This window comes from Mesoplodon densirostris, chromosome 20 (assembly GCF_025265405.1).
Source record: "Mesoplodon densirostris isolate mMesDen1 chromosome 20, mMesDen1 primary haplotype, whole genome shotgun sequence".
In the NCBI taxonomy this organism is placed as follows: domain Eukaryota; kingdom Metazoa; phylum Chordata; class Mammalia; order Artiodactyla; family Ziphiidae; genus Mesoplodon; species Mesoplodon densirostris.
In genome coordinates, this window is record NC_082680.1 from 20,591,850 (window position 1) to 20,612,129 (window position 20,280).

Genomic DNA, 20,280 nt, shown 5'->3' on the forward strand with positions numbered 1-20,280 from the left:
AAACAGAATTGCCTATGAAGAAGTTAGGAAAATTTAGACCAGTCTCAATCCAGATGAGATTCAATGGACATAAAATAAATGCTTCAAGTACATACGTTAGATTGGACCCTCCTCCCACCCCTGCTTCTGGGGGTATTTTGTTGGATGTTCAGCATCTTCTGTCTTTTGTGAAATGGATTTTTACATTTCAGCTGACCAGGTCTCCAATTCACCAGTAAAAAGAATGCTTAACATACTGTACAGTATATTGGCTCCGAATTCAGTAGGGCATCAATAATTCTGGCCCATTTCCCACGACAGGCAACCACAAACACTGACTCCTGTGAACTGTTTTCTGCTCATTGGTTCACCATGAAAAGCAAGTAAGGGCAAATAGAATGCCTTTTAACCAAGAGTGATGTATGCCTCAAAATATGCAGGCTCCTCCAGTAAACAAAGACTTCTCTAGAAGAATGCAACACGATAGAACATTTCGAAGGGCCTGAGAGACAACCATTAATGATGCTTCATGAGACATGGTCACATTTCTGGAGGGTGTATATGAGCATGTATTAAATTAGATGTGACTGTTTCAATAAAAAGAGAAGCATGTTGAGAAGCCAGCTTTGATGAGAGGAAATATACTATAGTGGCTGAGAGAGCTGGCTGTGACATCAGACTGCCTGGGTTTGAATCCTGGTTCTTGTACTGGGTAACTTTGGGCAAGTCTGTTCCTCACCAATATAAAAAGGATGAAAATAGTACCCGTGTCATGAAATTGTTTTAAGGATCATATGAGCCACTATGCAAAGTACTCAGAAAAGTCATTGGCGTAAGTAAACCCTCCATCAGTTTTGGTTGGTATAACTTCTCTTTTCCTTATGCCCTGCTTGCAAGGAAGCTTCACCACTATAGTGTGTCACTCCTATAATTTGCCTTAGCCTTTTGGGCAAAAGTAGTTCAACAAGTCCAAAAAAATGAAAAGAAAAGGTAACATTTCAATGGAAATGGGATTTACTTCTGTACCTGTGGGGCAAAACAAAGAAGAATCTAATGAAGGTGACTTTTGTGCAGACCGTGTTGAAATCCAAAATGAAGTGACTAGAGAATAACTGTTTTCGCACATCGATGAGGAAATAAGTCCTTGCATATGACTTTGTCAGGCTAGGTATACAATATCTGAGAGTCTTCCCAAGCGAGTTGGAACCTGCTTTGAAAATTGCTATGTAGATGGAGGCAAACATGGGAAAGAGCAGCCGTACCAGCAGGTGAGATTTCAAGCACGTGGCCCAGCTCTGGGATGGGAAAAAGTACGTTCAACATCAAGGCTGCCACTTGAAGGGATATTTCACATGCCTCTGTTTCTGGAGCAAAACTTCTGTCACTTTCTTCATTTAAAATAGTATGTAGGAAGAGTCTGCATAGTTTGCCAAAGGTCACTATAATTACACAAATGGGATGTGTCCAAAGTCAAAGGCTTAATAGAAGGGATATATTAGTCACAGGTCTGCCTAAGCATCAGAAGCTATATCATGAAGCCAAAATGGGATTAAAAAGAACATTCCACCGGAAGGTCTCTATTGCAGAGAAATGATTAAGGAGTAGGTTGAAGTTAAGCTTGCCGTTGTATGTGTTTTTCAATTTCTGCTTCCCGTCACTTAATAATAATCTGCCATTCTTGAAGAAAGAGGATGTGCTGTCCAGAAGGCCTGTGCTGGAGCTGTTTATTTGTGATGATGATGGGTTTGCATTGATCCTTCTGTGCTCTTCCCACATTGCTTGTGAACAACCGCTGATATTTTTGAAGGATTTGGTTGGAATTATTGATGAAGACCTAACCATGGAAGAAAACCAAAGTTACACATCCCTTTAATAATCAAACTCACAACTATAGTGCTACTGTTGCTTTTCTCAGGCACAGCCAAAGACTAAGCAGCTAATACAAACTAAAATTTTTTTGTAATATGAACTAAACATGACACCCAGCCGTAGGTGGTTATTATCATTGGATGCATTCTTTATGACAAATAACATCATAACAATAATTAAGTTGTCATTTGATTGCCTACTAAGTGCCAGAATCTGTGCTGAGAGCTCTAAAGGCATTTTCCCATTTAATCTTCAAAATAATCCTGAGAGGTATAGACTACTATTTTTATCCCCATTTAAGCTAGGGTATTTTTTGACAATACCTTAAAAATCCATTAGTGGGCGTCCACGGACAAAACTCAGTAACATCCAAATCTGCCCATAATTATTAATTAATCTGACAAATATTTATTGAGAACCTATCGTACACAAAACACTGTGCTAGGCACCAAAGGACAGACAAGACAGACACAGTCCTTAACTGCCAGCCATGAAGATGACATCTGAATCCTACCTTTGAATTTAAGAGGGGCCCAGCTTGGGCAATGTGAACCCCATGTTATTAAGGAAGAACTGTATAGTGTCTCTTGGACACTGAGGGGAGTCTGAAGCTCATCACTGATTTGATCTTTAAACCAGTGACTCTCGGGGGGGATGAGAAAAAACACACCTGGAAGGGGCAGTGATGGAAAGAGCACTTGTAGCTTTTAAAAATATACGCGATTGATTTATTGTTTTCTTAGTGCAAACTGCATCTTACAAAATGCTGAAGATAGAGAAATCGTGGGTGGGTGGGAGGGATGGGACATGAGCATAAAGGTTGAGAAACACGTTTAAACTGCTCTGCGCATCCCTGTGGGCCCAGCTCCTCTCATGAGCAGAGTAACCTGTAAACATAAATCAGCAAATCAGACCATCGGTGGGTGCCCCCATGGAGCCAGGGAGACCCTCTCTGCAAAGAAGGATCAGACAAATGAGTGCATCTTTCCTAAAGAACTGGCCATTCTCTTTATGGGACAAAAACTTGTTACTTCCAAAGTGCTATGAGGTCATATCTTTCATCATTTTTTTAAGATGAGATACTGACCTTTTTACAGAACTGAAGCGTACTAAGGTTTAAAATATGTTACTATCTAAAACGGTGCTTTTTTGGACTGATTCAGAAATCAGAATGAACTAAAGTTGGAGATTGTGCTTTAAATAGTTTCATTTATTGACAAGATAGGTCTCAGATCTCAATATACATGGGCTATAGACCTGAAATAGATTGTCCTGAGTCTTTTGTTATTTCACAGAATTTCTTATGGAACCAATCTGGAAGTAAGGACATCTTTTCTGCCCATAATAACTTTGAGAGATATTCCTATTTTGGATCTTTTTTTAAAAAAGAAAAATAATGATAGATGAGTTATTAAAACTATGACATAATTATTACACCATTATGCCATCTTTTTAAAATATGGCATAATTATTATATTCTTAAATGTTTACCAGTCACAAAGGTTCTGTCACACTCTGAGCAGAAAAATACTTGAGATAATAGAATTTGAGGATTAAGTATTCAATCATAGTGAAGCAATTCTATATTTTCATATATATAAAATGATCTCAAAAAATTCTAGTTCATTTCAGATCAGTGACATTCGAGATTGCTTTCAGTAGTTTGAAAGTCAATTATCTACTGAATGCAAAGGTTAATTAAATCAATGAGAAAATCACCAAAGAAGATATGAATTTGTATTAGTACTTCTTTTATCAGCTTCCACATTTTAATTAAAGCATGTTTTGAATACTGACAGTATGTTCATGTATCATGGCCTTGTTTTTCTTAGAAGTGACTTCACTAATATATTCCAAAGAATATAGTTAATTGTGGCATCTTACTGTTCCCAGATAGAGAGGCCAAAGGATGAAAGAAAGCAGGAAAGTTCTTAAGGTTGAACATTTCATTTTCAAATAAGGGTCCTTAGAAACAGAGAAAACGTGAGACGTGGCTCAGACACTGTACAATCAAGAAGGCAGACAGCATGCACTGAAGCAAAGAGTAACAGAGTGTTTTTATATTGGATGGGCATAACCTTGTACTAACTACAAATTAGCTAATATTGATTGTGCACTGAGTATAATGCTATGTGGTAGAAAAGATAAAGATAAATTAAAAACTGTCTCTGAACTTCAGTAGTCTAGAGTCTATTTGGCAGGAAGAAAGTAACCTACAGAGAAAACTAGCCTCTAAGGCATGGTGTGACAGATACCCTAAGGTACTTGCTGAGCCAATCAGGGTCTGTCCCCTGTCCTTCCTTCCCTCCTTTTTTCTTCCCTCCCTCCCTCTTTACCTTTCTCCCTCTCTCCTCTCTTCAGCAGGAACTGACTGCTGACCCAAGTTCATTATAACAAAGGATATCCACACTATTTCATCATTACTGGTTTTTCTGTACTTTGGTTGTCATGCTCATTTGTATCCCAATGAACATTATTTATAAGTGAAAATTTCCTTTACATAACTAACTTTTCAAGTCATAATTATCACTTTCTCATTATTGCACATGGAAATGAAAACATTTGAATCATTGCAGAGAAGAGCCTCTGTGTCACTATGAGGATGTGACGGTAGTAGGGTGTGTGTGTATGTGTGTACGCCAGGAGGGTGTTAAATACAGGGATTACATATTGAAAAATTTTTTCCCATTAGCGTTGGTATGTTCAGCCAGGTAAGTTATTTGGATGTTTCTCAACATTTGAAAAAATTCTCATGCTAGTAACTGGACTGATTTCACCTGGTTGCTTCCTCCAGTGAATAAAAATAAAAGCATAAAGTACTCCACCATGACTTTACTCCAGTATAGTCTGGGAATCAGTAAGGTTTGCCTTTTTTTGAGACAGTTATTGACCCACATCTTGCATTCAGTATAACACAGATGTGTTCCAGGTCGAAAGTTCCATAAGAGCTTGAGAGTGGCAGCCAGGAAATGGAGAGAGCAGAAGGCCATTTTTATGACTTGCTGAGATACTGACCCAGTCTCCTCATTATTTGACAGTAAAAATATCTTCGGGTTGAACTCAGTATCCTGACAGAGGGGTGTCAGTTTTTATCCTCTCCTGCAGGAATCTCCAATCAGTAAACTATTTCAGTCAAGAACTGAAACACTATTAATAAAAAACAAATTAACAACTTCTAGACAATGGAAATCAACAGGACATAGCAAAAAAAGCCATGGCATATTATTGCTTGCTGAAAATCTCGCTTGGTGATCTCTGAACATCCTAACACCACAAATCACTTTTCTCTGTCTTCCCTCTCTGTCTCTTTAGAGGATTTATTATTAGTATGAACACATCTAGGCAGTTGTGCACACACACACACACACACACACACACACACACACCCTCAGAAAGCCATGACTTCAGGGAACCTCTCTTCATAAAAGATTAAGGATTCCTGATTTACAGGATGCTGATGTAAAAGTCACAATGTAGCATCTGGTTGTTGACAACTTGGAGTGGGGGCAGGGGTTCAGCTCGTTTAATGATGTCTAGACTTTGTTTTATCTTTCAGATTTTTTGTGACATATTTAGTTATTTGCAGACAACTCTCAAATCACTGACTCAGCATTCAGTGTGGTTCCGTTTATCATGAGCCATCATCTCTAATCTGGTTTTGAATAGCAGGATGTTGTAGGTCCAGATTGAAGTGTGACCTCTGAATGTTTTCCATTCGTGCTTGATTACTATATCCTAGAGGTCTAGACAGTGTTATTGGTTTCTCACCAACATAAACATCTGGCAAAAAAAAAAAGAGAACTAAACCAGATGAGTAAGGACATTCCTAATATACCTTTACAATATGCTATATTTAAAGTAAAACTTTTGAAAACGAACCCCATCTCAGGTTGAAAAGGATGCCATCAAATATATTGCTTTTCAACTCAGATAAGGCAGACTTTGGACTATAATTTTTCACTGATGGAAACAAGTTAGAACATGTAACTTTCAGACTGCAATAGAAACATCTTTCCTTTGTGCTATTACAAGAAGCTAGAATTTCATTTAGTGAATTCCAACCGAATGAAATTAGCACGCGCATGTTGACTCATGTGTAGCTCCTGGGTGGACAAATGAGATGACAAACCAATGGGGGTGAGAAGGGAGTGATGGGACCAAACCCAGAGCAATTTGGGGATCAGTATGATACTAGACCTTCTCAAGTCTTATTTTATGTGGGTAGATTTTCGTATTCTAAGAGTTATTGATTTATTGAAACTATGCAGAGGGCTTATTTAAGAGCCAGAACCTAACAGAGTAGAATATTGTGCCACTGAGTTATAGGGAAAGACTGAAGCCCTTTCTTTTATGCTGGGGCTATAGACCACATGCAACCAAACACCAATAAAGCTTGCCTGCAGCCAGGAGCACCAGGGTGGAAAATGTAGGGGGGTGACAAGACAACCCAAAGTGTTTGCCTTGTGTCCTTTGTATGCAGATGGGACCGATAGCAATACTATGAGAACAACACTGGAAATGTTACACATAGGATATTGTAAATTTATAAAATGTACCTTCAGTAATGAATTCCAACTTACGTACAACATCTTGTGCATAATATTGATTCTTTCTTCTTCTTTTTTGGCTAAGGTAAGAACAGAGAAAGGTTTCCTTCAGTGATACATATAAATTGATGACTTAAAACCCAGGCTGTGTTTCCAGCCAAAGCTCTTTGGCACAGGATAATCATTGCATAACTGAAGGTAAACATGGAGGGTAAACCTCAGAAAAATGATTTCAAAGCGGAGCCTGAAAATCTATCGTAAATGCCCTTTTGCCCCATTTAAGACAGTAACAACAGTCTGTGACTGGCCACTCTGCTCATACACCAAGGATTAGCTGGCACATCAGAGCCAAGTGTTAATAAGCTGGGAAAGGGGAAAAAATAAACATTTAATTTTTTTAAAAAAAGAAAGAAAGGAAAATAAGAAAATGGAGCCTGGGAAGGGCCTTAACGGGGAAGTGAGGGTAAACCCCCGCCCGCTGATGCCACCAGGATGGATGGGTCAAAACAGTGCACCCACCTTCTCAGCCACCGCCACACACATTCCGAGTTCCCATTTTTGTGAGGTCAGTTCGCAGAAAATGTTTTGATTTCTGTGACCCTGAGCATGACTCCCACTTTGCCCGTGAAGTATTCCCGGAGTGAACCTTCGTGGCCTTCCGTGCTCATTAATCCCACCACCGACCCACACAGACCCTGACTCCAGCTGATTTTGTGACTGTCTGCTCTTTTTCTTTACCCAATTTTCACTGAAGTGAGCTACTGAGTTGAATCAGCTCAGAATGTATAATCTGTCCTGTGTGTGCCTGCTTTCCTGTCCTTGTTCCATATTCTTCTCCCTACTCAGACTTAAAGTGTTATAACTGATTAATAAAACACCATGACATGAGCTATCCACTTGTCTCTACATAAAAGTGCATGCTTTTGAATCACAATAACTTATGTAACATCTCTGCTTTTAAAAGGAGTCTAGGAAAATGACATTTTGCAACTTTTATTATAGTGGAAAAAAGCTGACCCAGATCTTGGACCAGCTGAGCTCAAAGGGTCAAAAGCCAAGTGCTTTTATTAACTTTTTAAGAGTAGGTAATCCTTGCTCACTTTGAAGACTGAAGCATGTACTAATTGCTTTTGTAAAATGAAGGTGAGGTTGCTTTAGCTAATGGTCCATGCAGTCCTACCCTGGGACATTTGATCACAGTGTCTCATGTGGCTTTAAGTTGCTGTTTTCATAACATACTCATTTTTTTGATTAGAAAGAGTTCAGGTAACATTTGAAATCAGTACCTTTGCTTTCCAAAAATCTTTTGTCCAAAAACATCTTTAGATATGTTATCTATTAACTAATAGCAAGATTATCATTATTAAATATTTTAGACATACAAGAAACCCATGTATCAACCACTAACTAAAGTAATAAAACATTAAAGCTACTGTTTTAACATTTTTAATTTAAAATTACTGCATGCCCCTCCTGGATCCCATTCCCTCCCTCCACTTCCTTCCCAACTCCCCCTGAAATTCCAATCCTGAATTTAGGATTTAATCATTCCCATGCTGGTTTTGTACTCTTACTGCGTATGTAAGTAACCTAAAACAATAGTAATTATTGTTTTGCACATTTAGAAGTTTTAAGTGGGACCATACTGCAAATATCCTTCTGCAACGCATTTTGCTCAGAATTATATTTTTGATTATATTTTTTATCAATTAAATTTTTATTGAAATATAGTTGATGTACAATATTATATACAGGTGTGCAGTGTAGTGATTCACAATTTTTAAAGGTTATACTTCATTTATAGTTATTATAAAATGGTGTCTATATTCCCTGTGTTGTACAATATATCCTTGTAGCTTATTTTATACTTAATAGTTTGTATGTCCCCCCTGGTAACCACTAGTTTGTTCTCTATATGTGTGAGTCTCTTTCTTTTTTGTTATATTCACTAGTTTGTTGTGGGTTTTTTTTGATGCCACATATAAGTGATATCATACAGTATTTGTCATTCTCTGTCTGACTTATTTCACTTAGCATAATACCCTCCAAGTCCATCCATGTTGTTGCAAATGGCAAAATTTATTCTTTCTTACGGCTGAGTAGCATTCTACTGTATATATATACCACAGCTTCTTTATCCGTTCATTTGTTGATGGACACTTAGGTTGCTTCCACATCTTGACAATTGTAAGTAATGCTGCTATGAACACTGGGGTGCATATATCTTTTTTAATTACTGTTTTTGTTTTTTCTGGATATATACTCAGGAGTGGAATTGTTGGGTCATATGTTATTTCCATTTTCAGTTTTTTTTTTTTTTTTGGCTGCATTGGGTCTTCGTTCTGCGTGCCGGCTTTCTCTAGTTGCAGCGAGTGGGGGCTACTCTTTGTTGCAGTGCTCGGGCTTCTTATTGCGGTGGCTTCTCTTGTTGCAGAGCACGGGCTCTAGGCGCACGGGCTTCAGTAGTTGTGGCACGTGAGCTCAGTAGTTGTGGCTCACGGGCTCTAGAGCACAGGCTCAGTAGTTGTGGCACGTGGGTTTAGTTGCTCCACGGCATGTGGGATCTTCCTGGATCAGGGCTTGAACCTGCATTGGCAGGTGGATTCTTAACCACTGCGCCACCAGGGAAGTCCGCCATTTTCAGTTTTTTGAGAACTCTCCATGCTGTTTTCCACAGTGGCTGCATCAATTTACATTCCCACCAACACTGTATATAGGGTTTCCTTTTCTCCACATTGTTGCCAACATTTGTTTTTTATGTTCTTTTTGATGATAGCCATTCCGAAGGTGTAAGGTGATATCTTGTGGTTTTGATTTGCATTTCCCTGATGACTAGCAATGTTGAACATCTTTTCATGTGCCTATTGGCCATCTATATTTCCTCTTTGGCAAAATGTCTATTCAGGTCTTCTGCCCATTTTTTAATCAGGTGGCTTGGTTTTGTTTTTGTTTTGATGTTGAGTTGTATGAGCTGTTTATATATGTTGAGTGTTAACCCCTTATCAGCCATATCATTGGCAAATATTTTCTCCCTTTCATTATGTTGTCTTTTTGTTTTGTTGATGGTTTCCTTTGCTATGCAAAAGCTTTTAAGTTTAATTAGGTCCCATTTGTTTATTTTTGCTTTTATTTCCTTTGCTTTTGGAGACAGATCAAAAAAAATATTGCCAAGATTTATGGCAAAGAGTGTTCTGCCTATGTTTTCCTCTGAATTATATTATTCATGTTGAAACATAAAGATCATTTATTCTTACTACTATTATATGAATGTGCCATAATTTACTTATTCATCCTCCTGTTGGAAGGCATTTAGGTTGTTTCCAGTTATGCACTATTACAAGCACTTGCTATTAGGAATGAATACTATTGTTTATACCTCTGTGTACATATGTATAGAAGTTTCTCTATGACACAGTAATTCATCTAAGGATGGAATTTCATAGTAAGATATGCACATCTTATGTGGCCAAACTGTTCAACATGTATTAACACCCACCAATAGTATGTAAGAATACCCAATATAGAGGAGAATTTTTCAAGTACTATAAAAGTCGTAGAATATTTACTTTAAAAAAACACAAATGTAAATAGTATAGGTATTAACAAAGTCAAATTTATATATATATATAAATATGCATATATAGATACATATAAATATATGTGTCCATATATATATACATGGTCATATACATATATAAATTTGTATATCTCATATATAAGTACGTCATGAAGGGTTTTAAAAGTATTAATAGAATTAAGCAAAGACTAGATAAATAAGGGTTGGAATGAAGCTTGTAAATAATATTTCATTTTAGCATTGTTTTTTGAGCTAAATGTAATTAAGTATCTGTTTAAAGGTGACAATAAATGTCAAGTTCATTTATGCCTGTTCTGGGCCTGTATTTGGGTACAGATGCAGCTTAGGTAGGTGATGAGGATAAAGAATGGAAGGAGAGTCTGTCTGAGAATTAGAGGAAGCAAAAAAAAAAAATGTGATTCAGAAATAATATTCTCACAATAGCCTATACTAAGAAATGCTGGGCTTCTCTGGTGGCGCAGTGGTTGAGAGTCCACCTGCGGATGCAGGGGACACGGGCTCGTGCCCCAGTCCGGGAAGATCCCACATGCCGCGGAGCGGCTAGGCCCGTGAGCCATGGCTGCTGAGCCTGCGCGTCCGGAGCCTGTGCTCCGCAACGGGAGAGGCCACAACAGTGAGAGGCCTGCGTACCGCAAAAAAAAAAAAAAGAAATGCTTATAAGAACACCCAACGGAATACCTCCTCTTCACCAAAAAAAAAAAAAAAGAATCCCTTGAAGGCTTCCATGAAGACCAAGGGTTCTGTGGAATTAAGTGGGAAAACCTGGCATAGGGGACCAACTATTTAAATGTCACTGAAAAGCAAGTCTTTCCTCAAACAGTGGATAATTGTCCTCAAGTGGAGGAAGCATTAATTTGCAAAAATAAGTTTTGATTTTATTTTTTCATTCTTCTCTGTTAACTGAGTAAAGTAGCAATACTTTATTTCTAAGATGTCTTTTGTAGGCAAAGCATCGTGCTTTAGAATGATATGCATGTTAAAAATCGGTGTCTCTCCCTCAACATTTTCTCAGAGATACATAACTAAAGAGGGTTATTCACTTTTAAAGTTGAGACTGCTGAGTAAGGGCATGGTGACCTCTGTGCATGCATTCATCCATCCACCTAGCAATCTTTCTTCTTATCGTATTGACAAGTTGGGAGCAGTGCACTGCATGGTGTTGTGAAGATCTCAAATGTCATTGTGAAAATAGGCTCTTCAAAGTTGCCTGACAATACTGGTGAATTTACAGCTTTCTTAGTCAAACGATCTCTTTTCACGTTACTAAGTTGACCACAAGTCATTTCTTTGAGAACGTGAAATGCAGATGGAAACAAGCCATGCTTTGTAAAACATGTGTTGATTTTCTTCATAATCACATGATTATTGATGTTCCTCCTTATTTTAATGACTTTTATCATTTCTCATGGAATATGTTCCCCTCAAGCAATTCTGTAAATTCTTTCTGTTCTTTTCTTCAAAATATAAACTCCATCTCTTCTTTGAAGTCTCCTAATTGCAGTTAGAACATCTCTCTAATAACCATCATTTTTATACTAAATTTACTTATTCAATGACAATCACCATCAAAATTATTATATTTTTAGCACACGTGGCATACTTGACATTTAGAACTAACACTCTCTCCCACAACAGTAGCACCCATACCCCAAAAGAAGGGTCATGGAAGAAATTGTAGCTAAGGTTTTTAAGCTTTTATTTTAAAACTCAGAAAGAAGGTAAGACTGAAGTTTTTTCCTCAACTTCCTGATATTTAATTTTAGCTGGGCCCCTGACATGCAGCGCAGGGCTCTGCTCAGAGCTTCTCTTGCATTGTTATTTAATGCTTACATAAGATGATGAAGTAGATTCTGAAGTAGATTTATTAGCCCTGTTTTATCCTTGTTTTACAAATGAGGAAACATGTCCAGAGACATTAAGTAACTTGCCAAAAATCACGTAACATGTCCAAAATCGACAAGTTCTTCACTTTCTCATAAAACTTGTCTTTTCATCTCCGTTCATAGGTAACTTCTCTCTTCCTTTGTACCTCAAGTTCCTTCCATCCGCCAGTCACGTCAGCTCTCCCTGCAAAATGCATGTGGGATCCGACCACCATCCTCAGTGCTACTGCCCTGGGCCAAGCCGCCGTCGTCTCCAACCTGTATTCTTACCATCACCTCTCAACTGGCCTCCCTACTTGTACCCCTGCCCCCCTCCAGTAAGGTGTTCCAAACGTGGCAGCCTGACGGGATGTTTTTAAATATAAATTATGTCTTGTGACTCCTCAGCTCAAAACCTTCCAGTATCTTTCCCTCACACTTAGAATAAAATCCATCCTGTGGCCAAGAAGTCTTTACCTGACCTGGGGCCTGCCTACCTCTCCTACGTCACCTTCTTATATTCTTCCCCCAGTTCACTCCTTTCCATGCACTCTGACCTCTGCTCTTCCTTGGCAGTTACTGTTCCCTCATTTGGAAAAACTATTTTTTCAGATAGTCACATGGCTCTCTCCCTCACTTCATTCGGGTCTCTGATAAATGGTAGCTCGACTGAGAGGCCATTCTGGCTCATTCTATTAAAATAGCATTCTCCTATCAACCAATTGCAATCCATGTATCCCAGTATGTTGTATGTGTGTTTATTATCTCTCCTTCTAGAATCTACATTCTTCTTTGAAGCCAAAGCCAAATGCACATACACATATTGTCAAATGCAGAAATGCATATATGAATATAGTATATCAAAATATACAAGTACATTTTGTATAGAACCAACTAAAAGAAAAAAGTAAGTATCAGGGAGTTGAGGCAAAACGTCTACCTCACCTTCTTAATCAACTAAACATTCAGAAGCTATTTGAATCAGTACCCTCCCCCTTGTACATCACATATATTGTTTTTTTGTGAATTATTTTTGGATTATATTCTTGCTTCTATGTTGATAATTCCTAAAGCTCAAAGTACCATATATATAAATGATATGATAGTTACACTTGTATCCATCCAACACCAGTTGAGTCTTTCTCCTTTATCTATCTATCTATCTATCTGTCTATCTATCTATCTACACATCTAGCTAGCCAGCTTTATCTGTCCTATCCTCACCTTTAAACTCTAATCCTCTATCTCCAGCTGTCTACTGGACATGTCCAGTAAATGTTGGAGGTCTTGCAACATCAGATTAAACTGAACAATTGCAAGGTTAACCTCATAGCCTTCTATAGGTTGCCTCCCCCACCCTTCATCCCTCATACCACATCAGTGACCAAATCCTGTCAAATCTGCCTTCTGTGTATCTCAGTGTCTGCCCCTTCCTTTCTGGTTCCACATCTACCATGAGGGCACAGACTGCCATTGTTTTTATGTAGATAAAGTCTAACAATTCTTCTAAGCTTGTCCCTATGACTCCAGCATCTACCACTTCAATCCATCTTGCATGACTGCCATCTTCACTTTGTTACTGTCTTTGCTCAGAAACCTTGTGTCGTGCAATTTGCAGACTCATAACCAAAACACCTCTATGCGTTTGTGAAGGTCCTCTGTTATCTAGACAAACTCTCTTTAGTCATCCTTTTCTCCTTATGTTCCACTAAAGCACTGTGTTCATTTCTCCTCCAACAAACGGAGCAGGATCCCCTAATCCAAGTCATCTCCACCTTTCAATTCTCTTGCTTTTATAACATTTAGAACAATGTCAGCCTTTACTGATGTTCATTTTATTTGCAGTCTTGCAACACAGAATTTTTAAATGTCTGTAATTAATTATATACTTCTTTTTATTTATTTTGTCCCTTTGTTTCTATTTCATATGTTAGTCTTCTCCACCCAGCTAGATGGGAATCTACTTGAACAGAAAAAAACATCTCTGGTGCTTGTATATAGAGCTGGTATGCACCCGCATAGCATACCAGTACTTTTTTTTCAGGCAGCATACACACACACACACACACACACACACACACACATCAGTTCAAACAAGTCAACATCCCCATCACTTACTTAGAAGAAACAAGTTTACATGCCAATTCAAGTAGGGCAGGTGGGAAAAAAACAAAGGAAATATGATGGGTTTGGAGAGTTATAAAATTTTTGAAGATTGTAGTATCTTTATTTTTAAAATAATAGTAATAATAAAAAGCACTGATTGCCTACACTCCACAGTCCGAGGCAGATTTACATGAGGCTAATGACCTTCAGAGTCCCTCACTTGCCCACATCCCTCTGAGGTCGTAAGGGAATCCTAGCACTGTGTTTAAATGTGTTGGTAAAATTTGTTAAGTTATTTCTAACTTCACTCAACTCAGATCATTACAGTTCATTATGATTCATGGCACTGGATTGTCTGTGGGCATTTGGCATTCATAATTTCTTGTATTGGATAGTATTGGGGTGGCCAAGATCTTTCTTTATAGTCGTAATTTTCATGCCAAGTACCACTGGTGTGACTGAGTGGGCATTTTGTAATTATAATTTTTAATCTTCTTTATTTTGTCATTGTTTCCCTAGTTGCAAAATGAAACTGAGTGTTCTAAAGGCTAGCTCTAGACAGTCTTCTGCCCATGGGAGAAATCACAGGAATGACATATCAGAAGAGAGAGAAAGCAGTTTTCATTGAGGACCTACTGTAGCCCAGTAGTTTGCATCTCTCTGAGTGCTGCTACAGCCATTTAAGGCAGATAGCCTTTCCTCATTGACGAGTGAGGGAACTCAAGCCCAAACTGTTAAGTGACTTGTCAAAAGTCACATAACTAATAAGAGTTTAAATATGGATGTGAGCTCAGTTCTCTTGAATCCCAAGTCCATCATGTGCCTATAACCTTATAGGAATGAAACAAAACTCAGGAAGCAGATATTATAAATAAATGGGGACATATGTGGGTAACCATTTTTAGAAACTAACTCAAGTCGAAGTCGCTTCCTCTTTACATATTTTTTCCATAGCATAGTTTTGTAAACCAAAAGTAAAATGTTATTTCTTTCCTTACTTCTGGTTATCCTCTTGACCTGTTACTTCAGGAGATCCAGAGTAAAGCTACAGTTTCCTCTGTGAAGTCAAGGATTTATAATTTGTCAGTCCCTAAAGAAAAATGTGAAGGAGTAGTAGTTGAAAGATCTGAAGAGTTTGGAGTGTGACACTTAGGCTATTTATCTTCAGGTACTGGAATGTTGTGTTTCTATCACCCTTGCACTTGTGATTTGCTGGGGCGATTCAAGTTGAGATAGCAGCCACTCTAAAAGCAGTCTAAGTGAATTGAAACTTGCTGTGTTTCAGTAATTACTTAATTATGGCTCCTTGGCATTTAACATCCTTAGAGAAGTCTGTTGTTGGTACTTACATATATTTTGTTTCAAGCTGACATTTCAGTATTTCCCTCTTACATTGTCTTAGACGCTTTGGTAGCTAGAAAACAGCTTTGCCATTGCTATGGTAAAATGCATACAGAGCATGCTACTCAGCAAGCACATTATAAGAGTCAGAGAAAGAGAGAGATTGCTATTAAATTCCCATGCACTCAAACAAGGACAGCTGGTTAGGATTAAGAGAACATTCTACCTTCAGCATACAGCTTTCCCACAGCTTCTATTCCTCTTTTAAAAAATTTTTCTGTAGCTGACATAAACAAAGTCAGCATCATATCCTGTATGCAGTTAACATGTTTGATATAATCAGGATATCCCCCTAAAAAACTTTTAATGCTGAATTCAGCAAACAATTTCTCATTCATGAATCTGCCTTTTAACCAGAGCATCCATTCACACGATGACTAAAACATATAGATTATCACACAAGATCACCCATCCCTACCAATAGCTGTACTGCTGTTCACTTGCTCAATGGGCATCTCAGACTTTTGACTTTTCTTTTTTAAGATAAGCATTTGCATTCTTGGGAACTGCCTGTGAAGATTAGATAGAAAATTCTTGTCAGAGAACTTGGTCTTGCAACACAAGTCATGACCACTATGGACAACCATCCTGATTGCAGTGCTGCAGAAAGAGGTTCAGGGGAGAACTTGGTCCCTGATAATACCTTCCAATACAAACAAGACAGTGCACAGACTGCGGATAATAGAAGGGTCAGAGCCTGCAGAATGTGTTTAAAGAGTATCCTTCATTCTGCATGTTAATGAATATGTTACTGGTTTTTATTCCAAGTCACCTATGGCCATCTCCAAGGAGCCTGCCCTTGCCTGTTGACTAGTTAAACTATTTTAGAAATCTGTGACCGAAAAAGCTGTTGTTCTTGCAATAACTTAATCTAAGTAAGACCTTGTTTGAGTTCTCAGGAATTTTGAAAACTTGAGTTACGTAGTAATAAATACATGTGATCACTACAAACCTCCTTTAGGACATTTTTTTCCCATCTGTTCAATCAAACATGATTAGTTAAGAGGTCTGATTTGTTCTCCCCACTCTGGGACTATACCAGCTCTGTGAGACTTGAGCAAGTCGTTAACCTATATAATCCTCATGTTCTTCATCTGTAGAGATGGGGTTCAATTACGTTATTAACAAATGTCCTTCAAATCCAAATATGCTATGTGCCTAAGTATTTGTTCATCGTGATGCTGTGTTGTGGTGAAAAGTAAGGCATAGGCCCTACTCTCAAGACAGGTACATTAGATATTAAACAACAAAAAAGGCAATATTCTTTTATTTAACAAATATTAATAACTTCCTGTAGGTTAGGCATTCTGCCATGTGCTGCAGAGATGACTTTGGATGACATTAATGCCCAGCGCTATGGGCATTACAAGGAAGGCGTCCCTGAAGTCATCTGCAAAGTGATCATGACAGGATGGGACTCGGCTAGTAAATTCAGGCAAAAGTGGGCAAGATGCAGGAAGAGGAGGAAACATTGTGAACCCTGGCAAAGGGCACAGAGACAGTGAAAACAATAGCCTGGTTAGTTCAGGAAACGTGGGGTAAACTCACTTGGCTACCGTGGAAGGCTGTGGTTTCAACCCCTGAATCTGTTCATTTACTCTGCTCTTTCATTTATGTATTCAAAAACTATTTGCTGAACACTTACCAAGTCACTGTATATTGGGATACAAAGATGGACAGTACTTATCTCTGCCTTTAATATGATGAATGATGCTATTTATTGAACTTTTTATGACGTACTACTGTAGGCTTTTCATACATTTATCACCAATTTTCACAAAAATACAGTAAGTTAAGTATCACTTTCCCCATTTTATAATACATAAATCGACACTCAGCAATATTCTAAACTCCTCCCAGAAGGCTGTAACTCTTCTAAGATCATATAGTAAGTGAGTCAGGATTTGAATGCAGATCATCTGTCTCCAGGGTCTGTGCCCTTAACCAGCACTATTCTGCCTTCTAAGTATTTGTTAAATGAACTCTAAATATTTTGTTAAATGCAAAGTGACTTCTGGTCATGTCACAACCCCAGGATATGAAATCACAGAAAGGTATATGTATTATATTCAGAACTTCCATCTATGAGTAAGTCAGATTTTTAACCATAGTTTGGTCTTTTTCTAATCAGTTTCTCCAGTGATATTTGACAGTTGGGAGTGTGGGTGGGTTAGGAGATAGGGAATGAAATTTTGTTCCATTTTATTTCAATATCATCCCAAAGACAAGCCCATGTAGCATAGCTTCATTAACTATACAACTGTGAAAAGTATATAAGGCGTCGATTACCCGTTAATTCAATATAGTAATCAAAAGTGGAAAGAAATTTAAGATATAGGTTATCGTTTCCTTTTCCATCTGCATTCTAATAAGTCTTCCCTGTTCTTCAACTGCCTAGAAAATGTGGAGACTATACATAAAACACGGAAATCTGGATGCTCATCCCAGCAGGCTACAACTGGAAGAGACAGCCTGCCCTTGAGTGTGTAGGAAGAGTGTCCTGATTTATATCCACATGTCTGTTAAGGCTCAGGACTAGTCACTTCTCATTTTTACATTCACAATTTCCCTTCTTGCTATTCTTTCCAAGTACTTTTTATTTATTTTTTATTATTCTTTTCCTGGGGGCCAGCGGGTTGGGGGAGTGGGATTCCAGGTAGGGTGACCACAGCATTCCAAGGAGATGAATGCACGTAGAAAGCCAGTGTATTTGTGTGATCCCAAAGTTGGTCTCCTAAATATTTGTTAGACTACTTATATCCCTAAGCTGTTATGTTTTCAAGGATTTTTTCAAAAAGGATTTTGCAAATTAAAGGAAAGACCACATTCACCCAAACTTTAGATGGTTACTATAGTTAACATCTGGGCTGTGTCCTGACGTCAGGGTTGCAGTGATGAAGTCCAGATGTTATAACTTAGCCATGTTTTTGTTACTCCTAAGCATCTGCTGCCTTTGTCTTTTTTTTTTTGTAGTTGTTTTTCAGACTCTAACTTCTTAATACATGATGGTATTAGAGAAGAGGGGAAATGAAATTAGCATATGGCAGAGGCTCAGAGTAACAATTCCTCCTCTTTTTAAGCACTTTCAGGCCATCACAGGATGTGCAGTGGGAAGACCAGCCCCAGGACCTGCTCAGATAAGGATATTTCTAGTCAGTTGCTATTTTCAGTTAAAACAGGTTATGTGGTTTGTTAAGTCTTCTTAGGTTCAATATCATGTAGTAAGGAAACAGGAAAAAGAATAAAATCAATAATAAATATTCGAAGTTTTTGGTAGTTGTTTTCTTTTAATCTGATGTTAGTTGTATGTATACACATACGTGTACATCTATAAGTATATAAACACAACACACACACACACACGCACGCACACAGTATTTATTGTTCTAGAGGAGAACTCACACAAGAGCAACCACATTGGATCAGATCCACGTTACAACGAACATCCCAGAAGAGTATGGAAAAAGCATTGTTACTGTTACTCTCTGACATGCATGCCCAGAAGTTCAGAAAATCCCCAATAACAAGATCTTCCTTCAAAACTCATTTTAGCTCTGTATCCATTCATTTATCTATAATATTTGCGTGGCTATTCATAATTTTAACTGATTTCACCTCTCATGCTAATGAATTCCATATGCATTCCGAACGCTTTCAGACTGGTGTTAATAGCTCAGCTTTGGTTTAACCTGAAACTATTCCCACCGTTTTCTGGGAGTTACCCCAAGTTCTGCTCTGCTGTTGCAGGGTTTGAGGAGGGGATCATATGAGAGCATCCCATTTCCCTCAGTCCTTCAGATGACTTTGTGTGAACATTTTATAGCTTCATGATAATGGACTTTAAGATATACGTGGTAGGTATTCCCTGGTGGCGCAGTGGTTGGGAGTCTGCCTGCCGATGCAGGGGACACAGGTTCGTGCCCCGGTCCGGGAGGATCCCACGTGCGACGGAGTGGCTGGGCCCGTGAGCCATGGCCGCTGGGCCTGCGCGTCCGAAGCCTGTGCTCCGCGGCAGGAGAGGCCATGGCAGTGAGAGGCCCGCGTACCGCAAAAAAAAAAAAAAAAAAAAAAAAAAAGATATACGTGGTAGTTTGAGAGTGAACCTATGTGGTCTATCCATGGTGAGATTACCTCTCTGGTTTCAGTTCTTTTTTTTTTTCTTTTAATAGATCTTTATTGGAGTATAATTGCTTCACAATACTGTGTTGGTTTCTGTTGTACAACAAAGTGAATCAGCCATATGCATACATATGTCCCCATATCCCCTCCCTCTTGAGCCTCCCTCCCACCCTCCCTATCCCACCCCTCTAGGTCGTCGCAAAGCACCGAGGTGATCTCCCTGTGCTATGCGGCTGCTTCCAACCAGCTAACTATTTTACAGCTCTTGATCAAACTTACCTTTTCTTTGTGTAAATCCTGAGCCTCAATAGAAGTGCACCTTTAGGGTCAAGACACTCTTCTTACTCCCAGGATTGTGCTATTACTGTTTGGTCAGACACCTTAGCAGGACAGTTATAATGGGACCATTCTTTGGAGCATCACATAAAATGTTTGCTCACTTTTCTACATGATGAACCGTCAAATATTTGAAAGCAAGACAGAAAGAAACCCTCTTATTTCCAGGGTATACCTCCTTAATTATGTCAGCATTTTCTTACTGGGAAGGGTTTCAGGATCTTTAAACAGTCTCTTCTAGATGCTTCCTAGCTTGCTAGAAGCCCTGTGTAGTGAATAAGATACTCTCCATCTGCTCTGAGCAAGGTTGGATGTGGTAGGATTCTTTCCTTCTTTAGTCTAGGCCAGTGACAGTATTAATGTAATCTATAATTGCTATATATTTATTCTTTGTCTTTTTATCACTTACATCATATTGATCGTTCATAATAAGCTTTGATCACCTATAAGCAAGAGGTCTTTT

At 38.5% G+C, this 20,280-nt stretch overlaps 1 protein-coding gene across 9 annotated transcripts in view; it reads left to right on the plus strand.

The window, feature by feature from the left end:
• The window catches only part of DLC1 (DLC1 Rho GTPase activating protein), a 407,252-nt gene that overhangs the window by 234,311 nt on the left and 152,661 nt on the right, over positions 1 to 20,280 (plus strand). The window contains exon 6 of one of the 9 annotated variants that reach the window (XM_060085716.1): positions 12,000 to 12,853. The exons of the other annotated variants lie outside the window; for them this stretch is intronic. Within the exon in view, the coding sequence (XP_059941699.1) occupies positions 12,000 to 12,235 (236 nt within the window). The 3' untranslated portion in view covers positions 12,236 to 12,853. Of the gene's footprint in view, positions 1 to 11,999; positions 12,854 to 20,280 lie in introns of those variants that run through there. 9 annotated transcript variants of the gene reach the window in all.